The sequence below is a fragment of the Mesocricetus auratus genome, unplaced genomic scaffold, assembly GCF_017639785.1.
Source record: "Mesocricetus auratus isolate SY011 unplaced genomic scaffold, BCM_Maur_2.0 Super-Scaffold_100003, whole genome shotgun sequence".
Taxonomy (NCBI): domain Eukaryota; kingdom Metazoa; phylum Chordata; class Mammalia; order Rodentia; family Cricetidae; genus Mesocricetus; species Mesocricetus auratus.
This window is the reverse complement of record NW_024429188.1, coordinates 89263107-89271069: the sequence shown is the minus strand read 5'-3', so window position 1 is coordinate 89271069 and position 7963 is coordinate 89263107. Positions and strand designations below refer to the sequence as shown.

General features: G+C 51.1%; 1 protein-coding gene across 1 annotated transcript; it reads left to right on the top strand.

Annotated features, from left to right (window-relative positions):
- The first annotated feature begins 2341 nt into the window (after positions 1-2341).
- LOC121139864 (rhox homeobox family member 2-like) lies at positions 2342-5248 on the top strand. The gene is made up of 4 exons (XM_040743883.1): positions 2342-2542; positions 2712-3138; positions 3781-3826; positions 5001-5248. The coding sequence occupies exons 1-4, from the start codon at positions 2461-2463 to the stop codon at positions 5094-5096; spliced, it is 651 nt and encodes a 216-aa protein (XP_040599817.1). The 5' UTR covers positions 2342-2460; the 3' UTR covers positions 5097-5248.
- Positions 5249-7963: the final 2715 nt, after the last annotated feature.

Here is a 7963-nt window from a genome sequence, read left to right as displayed (position 1 = left end):
CGTACCTATAGACTCAAACTGGGGAACTGGACCACAGGTTGGCTTGTCATAAGCTGGAAGGGAAACAGATTTGAGGACTCACCACCACCAAGCTCCTCCTCACATAAGTGCATTTGCTCCACCACGATGCTCTGTGTTTCCAGAACAAGAGAGTTCCTGGATGAAAGTGCTAGCATTACACACAAGGGAAGGGGTGGCAGAGAAACATACACAGACCAAAAGACACAGACAAAGAGACACAGAGATTCATTCCTTTTTCAAAGCCATATTCATCCAATGGAATTTATACTAATTTGTGATCAACTGAATAGTCCTAAACACAGCCTCCATAAAAACACCTGAACGGGACCAAACTTTATCGAGGCCCAAATATACAGACCAGATTCTGAGGACCTGAATTTCTACCCTGACCTGTGCTACTCAACACTGCCTAACCTGGACCTTCCTCTCTCTGGTTCAAATCATTTATTATCCCTATCACCCAACATGCCATGCCACAAAATGGCCACAAGAGGGAGGGCAGTTAGATACTCCATAGTAAACTCCACAAATCCTCTGAGTAAGCATTCATTATTAGGGTACTGAGTCCACCAAAAGAGAGCAAATCCCTCTGCAACACTCCTTTCCTAAGCCCTGGGTGGAGACTGCCAGACATGAAACTGTGAGCTCTGAAGAAAAGGGAGGAAATGAACAGAATCCGGGTAACCTGAATGCAAATCACTTACCCATTTCTCCAAAACCTTAGGAGCAGCGTCTTGGGAAATTTATGTCAGGATCCAGGGCTGCTATTGATGCAGGAGCTAGGACTCTGTCCACAGTGAGGAAAAAGCACTCATGTTCAAATCTACAAATTGCTCCCATATATTGCAGGCATGCTAGGGCTATAAGCAGGAATGGATTGAAGCAGCCAAGCCAGGGGCACTGAAGATGAGAAACAAAGAGAGTTTCTACAGCTCAGTATGACAGCCAAACTGACTCCCACAGATAAGGACAGGACTCCCAGCTAGTACTGGCAGGCCAGTCAGCCGGCCCACCAAGTCCTTCAGGAAAGCATACGTGACATTGTAGTTTCCTAACACAGCCTGCTTCTACAGCAGCTAATTGTGAGAGTAAGGATGTCCCTGTTTCAGCACAAACTTTGATGAGGACCCTGAGACAGGGAGAAAGGGAAGGACAGTTGCAGCTGCTCCGGGGTAGCTGTGAGAAGAAAGCGAGCTGGGTATAGTTAAAAGTACCTGAACAGCTGAAATGTCACAGGCTGCAAGGCCACCCAGTCCCGAATGCTACCAGACAGTCAAGGTCAACAACAAGCAAAGCCTTAGTCATGGATGAACAAAGGGGCCTGGAGATGGGGGTGGGGGAGGTTGAGCCACCCCTGGCAAGGTGGGCAACAGGTGAACAGAGCCCCATCTTCTCCTTGTGTGAGACAGCCCCTGTGGATCGTGGGCTCTCCACTGTCTCAGCCTATGCTGTCCCAGAGAACTAGCCCGTCTCCTGACAATTGCCACAACCATTGTCCAGGCCCTGCCACGATCCTCTTAAACACAAAGCCACTAAAGGGCAGCACTCCGCGGTTTTCTTGGGAGCACTCTGGTAGGTTTAACTATAAGCCTCAGTGTCCGCCGTTCCTGCAATGTTTTTGAAGGCTTGCACCCATAATTGCTTCCTGTTCCGGTCTTTCACCTCCCCAGCTGCGAGACAAGTTTGGAGCCAGTGCCCAAGGTCACTGTTGGATGCCCACAGATATCTTTGGGTCACCCTAGGTCCTTGGGCCAAGGCCTGCTAGGTAGAGAAAAGTCTCCCTCACAATGAGCTTGGGAATACCGGTGGAATGCAGCCCAGTTGGGAACACAGTCTCCCGGGAGGATCTTGCCCTGGCTTCCCACATATTGGCCATCACAAAGGGCTGTTGAAGGCGCACATCCGAGGAAGGGGGAGGAGAGAGTGTGTACACCTGGCCAATCCACTCTGAGGGGCATGAACCGCAGTGTCTGATTTGTACCAACTTATTGAGGGATGTGTCTTTGTCCTTTTGCTTGGATGACATTTGCATAATGTAATAAATTGTTTAGCGAGACTTGGGGGTCTGCTGAGCTGGAGAGGGTGTTTGTGTTACTCCCTGTGTCTGAATTTGAACAGTCCAGCCTCACACACGGCTACAGGTGTCCGGTAAGCGCCAACTTGGAGCCACACACATACTTGATGCATTTTTTAAAGTCCTCCCTGCTCTTTGCAGCCCTACACTGCTTCTGGTTAGACACCTGAGAGGACAAGCCCACAGCCACTGAGGCTGTGCACACAGCCAGGACAGAATGTGTAATTGGACACATTGTAATTTGGTTGAGGCCCCAAAAGACAACCCTTCCGGGTCAAGCGTCAGAGCTGTCTGGAGCCGGAACTGTGAGGACGGAGATTTGGGAGCTTCTGATCTCGGGTCTGATATCACGAAAGATTCCCGGTATGGAGAGTTGCCAAGAAGATCGCCACGGTTCCGACAGGATGCTGGGTCTGGGAGCTGATGAGGACCGAGAACAGCAGCATGGTCAGTAAACTGGTTCTGACCGGACTTTGGTGGGGTCCGGCAAGCAGATCTGCCTGAGAGGCCATTCCTTCTGTTACAGCTCTGCCTGTGGCCCCTCTCCAAGGTTTCCAATGGTCCCCGGGCCGGGCCAGGATGCTCAGATGTTTATCTGTGTTTGTCTCCCTTTCAGGTGGGAATGCAATGGTCTTGAAGGCCAGAGAGGAAGGGGGCAAGAATGGGCTTGTAGAGAGCAAGCCTGCTCAGGGTGAGCTTGACCAGGGCGACCTTGCTCCAGGCAAGCTTGCTCAAGAAGAGCCTACTCAGCTCATTCTTGCCCAGGAAGCCACAGGAGTGGCAGAGGAGGCAGGAATCAAAGAAGCAATGGGAGGAGGACATGCTGGCGATGGTAGCTTTGGCCCGGTGGACAGCGGGGAAGGTGGCCATGGCAGCGGTGCTCAGCAGCAGCCCCAGCAAGAGGCTGCGATGCCTGAGGGCAGCAAGAGTCTACGGGCTGGGAACAGGCAGCCTCTGCAGCGCCGCACCAGATTCACCCTGTCTCAGCTGCAGGACCTGGAGCATCTCTTCCAGGAGACTCGCTACCCCAGCCTGCGAGCAAGGTAGGCGGGGTATGCCCTGCTAGGCTTCTGGTTTTCGGGCAGCACATCCTGTCCACGGTGTCCATTGGCGCTCCCCGTTCCTCTGATTTGCTCCGGAAATACAGCCACCCAACTTTACCCCTCCACCAGAAATCAGATTCTGGAGAGGGGGATGGGCCCGATTCCAACTGGGAAAGAATGAGTTTTGTTGCCTGGTTAAGGGACACATGAGTGGGAAATTTAGACAATGCGTGTTCTCAATGAGTCTCTGTGAGGATGAGTGAGAAGCCCGAGGTGTGGTTGGGAAAATGCAGGAGGGATTCCTCCTCAGATTAAAATTTGATAATACGTTGCAAAGTGCAGGCTCTCTTCATGAAGTCTGCATTTTAAGTACATGGACTATGTGTTTGGGCAATCGTTCTTAATTTTCGTCCCAGAAAGAAGCCTGTTGCTAAAGCAAGAGTTGGAGTGGGTTTGAAGAGTACTAAGGAGTAGTGTGCGTGCGTGCATGGGTGCATGCATGGGTGTGTGTGTGTGTGTGTGTGTGTGTGTGTGCGTGCGCACTCTCCTGTGTGGACCCCAGCATTTCAAAGCAAGTAGGGCATGCCCTTACACACTTTATTTCCACCACAAAGCCTAAATGTTGGCATCTTTTCACTTCAGGAAGGACCTAGCAAGATGGATGGGCGTGTCAGAAGCCGATGTGCAGGTCAGTATCCTAAACACTAATCTGTTGGAAGGGGCTCCACATCTTGTGATCTTGCTGCCTAGAAGAGAAGTGTAGCAGCCGAGTGGGAGCCCAAAGGGTGCCAGACCAGGACACAGCCAGGCTAGATTCAAGATGGCACAGGACCGCCATTTTCTCAGGCAGGGAAGGCTGAGCTGGACAGCTGAAAAACTCAGATGTCAAGATGCTCTGTCTGTCCCTCTTTGGACACAGTGTGCTCCCCATGAGAAGGCTGTGCAGCCCCCATGGTTCACACCAGTGAAGAAACCGTGTCTTTGCCCAACGTCAACTCTTTCCCTCTGCACGCCTTGGGAATCCGTTTTTTAGCTATCTCCTTCCTCAGGTCTCTACACAGCCAATGCCTGGCTTAGTGCTCAAGCAGTACTGGGACCAGGGACCTCAAACTGCCCATCGCTCTTTGACCTGAATTCTGCTGGTTCAGTAGATGCACTCTGATCACTATTACACTGAGCCCTGGCTTTCCAGACCAAATGCCCACAAGGGAAAAAGCCTATAGGCAATAAGCTGGGAGGCCAGGAAGGAAGCCTGGAGCAGGAAACCTTGCCCTTTGTCTCATAAAATGAGCATTCTGGGTGCTCACAAAGGCAGACACTGTGGAGCCTTTGACGGATGGCCTCAGGCTGTCCCAGCTTACATAGAACAATTTTGGATACTTTCCCCCCAGCAAGGGCGAGGACCAACCCATGAGCTAGATCTTCATCCTTTGCTGAAAGAATGCATTCAAAATATCAGTAGATGGAGAAGAGGCAATATTCTGGGTCTCTTCCACAGCTGACGGACTGACTGGGTGTGGCATGGCATGTCCACATGGGCTACTTGGGGGGGGTTGTTGTTTCAATGAGAATGGAAGCTGTGGCTTCCAGCCTTCCCAACAATCAGTATACACTGGATGTAAGTGTTCAAGGCTTCATGGGGTTAGACCAATAAACAGATTCTGGGCAATGGAAAAACGTGGGTCGGGGGCTTTGCTACCCAAGAAGCTCAGTGCTAGAGGTCATACCTGGCAAGCACCATGATGGGTTCCACATACCTTTTGAAATGTCAGTAAAACCTAGCCAGCGGGGAAAGGCACAGGATGTGTACTTGAGCCATTACAGGTTCAGAGTCCTAACGCAACCCTTTCTTGTGGTTGTAGGATTGGTTTAGGAACCGGAGAGCCCTTTTCAGGAGAAATAATAGACTATCCATGCTGAGCGATCTTATACATGATTCCCAGAACGACGATGCCTGAAGATATTGAAGCCAGCACTTGAGTGCCATCCCTGCCCAGGAGACAGAAGTCCTGGAGCCTGTCCCTGCCCCCAGTGTCTCGGCTACCCATACTGGCCATGACAACCTTTTCTTCCCTGAAATCTTTTCTGCAATAAAGTGCTGGATTGTCGATATGTTGGTTCCATTGTTTTCGAGGTTGCTAAAATGTGGGTATAAGTATTTGAACAATAGCAGTCGGTTGCAGAAATGGCATTTAAATCATGAGTTGACCCTGGCAAGTGACAATCACTGTGCCTTCTGGGGTAAGGAAGATTTCCAGGTGCCCTGCTGCTTCATGCTGATCCCACATAATTCTCTAACCCCTCAGCATGGTCTTGCCAACTCACTCTTGATCTCTGTGAACAAGTTATTTACAAGGACAGAGAGGCCAAGACCCCAGTTAGATGACAGTGTGTTTCTAGACATGGCTGTGCTCACCCGCCCTCGAGAATGTCCCACTCTGGACTCAGATGGAGACTTCTCCCAGGATTGGTGGAAGGAGGAATGGGAACATTGTGTGTGCTTCCCGGCCTCATTGTGGACCTCCAGGGCACTATAAGCCACACTGGCCAGAGTCCTACTGCTTGAAAGGGAGGGGAGGATCCATCCATCCGGGGTTCTGTCTCATTTCTGCCATTCCACCTCAGGGAGCATGTGGTCATGCTCGACTGCTCAGAGATATTGATATGTCCACTCTTTTCACTTGGCCACTGAGACGGGGGGGGGGGTGTGAGAGAGTGAGGGGCGGGGGCTTTGCTTCACAGCAGCTCTAATTTGTAAACAAGGTTGTTCCTGAACAATCACTTGGTGCATAGAGAAATGGCTTTGCTTCTTTGCATACGAGAAGGAGTTGCAGTTCCAAATAAACAAAGCTCATCGTACTGAGATGAACTGCTGTGTCCTAGGCTTATGCCCCACACTTCCTGCATGATACTGTCCCCATACCCTGGTCTCTAGGCCTTGAAATCATAGGCAGTTTTCTGTCTCTGTGAATGTGAGTGCTCCATGAACCCCACCTGCTGCAGACGCACACTATTGTGCCTTTGGGTCTCTATGATATCTCCCCGAAAGATGATTTGAGAGCTCTTTCTGTAGCAGCACGCATAAGAATTTCACTAGGGCAGGGTCCATGTCCATGACCTTCAGATGTCCCATTTTGATGTCTAGCAAATAGTATTTCCACACAGATAAGCACCTCTCAGTCTCTAAGAATATCCCGCCAGTCTTCCCCTGGTCCCTGTGCCCGTGAGCAAGGGGTATGACAGACAAGTCGCATTTACAGCCGAGTGCTCTGCACTCTCTTGCTTGGTGCTGGAGTTTGAGCACCCATGGGTCTCTTTACTAACCATAACCTGCAACTCGAATCAGTGCGTGCTGGCCAGGAGACCTGATATGCATGGGGTGTACAAAGCTGGCAGGCTCAGCAGCCTTGGACCCCCTGTTTGTCATTGGGGAGGCAGAGCAGGAAGGGGCTGTACGAGGAGGAAGGAAGTCTCAGCACAGCCCCTGCCTCCAGGCTGTGAACTTGGTGCTCATCCTGCAGTCCCAAGGGGTTTTGGAATATTCTGAAAATGGTTCTCTGTCTTGTAAGGGTTTAGTGGAAGCAGGGACTTCCAGGGGCTTCAGAATGTCTCCAGGAAGCCTGAGCTCCTGGCTGCTTGATCTTACACTGTTTCTCCACAGCAGGAAGACTTGCCACAGAAGTGGGGCCTCGTCCCCGGACCCTCCCCAGGCTGCTGCAGCTGCCACTATCACCAGGGCCTCTGCTCCTAATGACTTCTGGATGGTGTTGTGCAATCGTCTTTATCTTAAGATGATCAAAAACTTCTCATGGTGGGGATGACACTTGCAGAAGCACAGAGGGAGAGGGATGGCTTCACTGGGAACCTGGAGACATGGGACGAGGGACCCTGAGGCTTCACATTTGATGCTGCAGCCAAAGTCATTCTCTTGAGTTCCATGAGGACACTTGTCACCAAGCTTCCGGGTGCACTGCTACCTGGTGACCTGCTCCACTCCCTGACCACCACATCCAGGCATCAGTCATTTCACAGGGACTGATGCTCCATGACCCAGACCTGGGGGTGGCTTCTCGCTTCTCAGCAGACTGCAGCTTCTCACCCTGTAGTCCTCGGTGAGGAACTGGGACGTGCTGTTGGCACTCTTCGGGGGAGACTGAGGACACATGAACAAATACCTCCTAAGCCCAGTTGAAGCTCTGGAGCCTCTTCCTGTTTTTCAACCCACTCCCCTGTATTATGAAATGTTCCACCTGCATCTGGAATGTCTTTTTTCTTCAGGAGCCTTCCTCCAAGATGGAATGTCTTATCTTGGAGGAAATTGCTACACAACCTGTGTACCCAGCAGCAGGCCCAGATCGTGTTTAGGCATGCTCTAAGTGACCACATGCCTGCCTCGGGTTCTGGCTGGCCGTCTTATCAATTAGATGGGGATACCCTTTTCGGTAGCTCACAGTGCTGTTCAAGGGACCAGTTCCATTGTGTCTATGACAGGCGCCGCCTTCACGAAACATGGACAGAGCTCGTGGCGAGACTGGGAAACACATGTTCAAAAAGTTTCTAGGTTTCTGATCGTCTGCCTGCATATGACAAGCTGGGGTTGGCCTCAAAGGGACAGGACTTTCCTTGTACTAGCAGGAGAAAAGACTTTCCGCTGTTTGATGAGGAAATTCTGCTAACATCCCTTCACCCGGCTTTCCAAAATCCACATGGCCCTTCCAACTGAGGGCACCATGCTGTGTTACTACTGCCTCATTGGGCAACTGGACTTGCTAAAGTTGGAGCCCCACCTCGGGGGTTCAGAGATTCCTATCTTACTGCTGAGTTT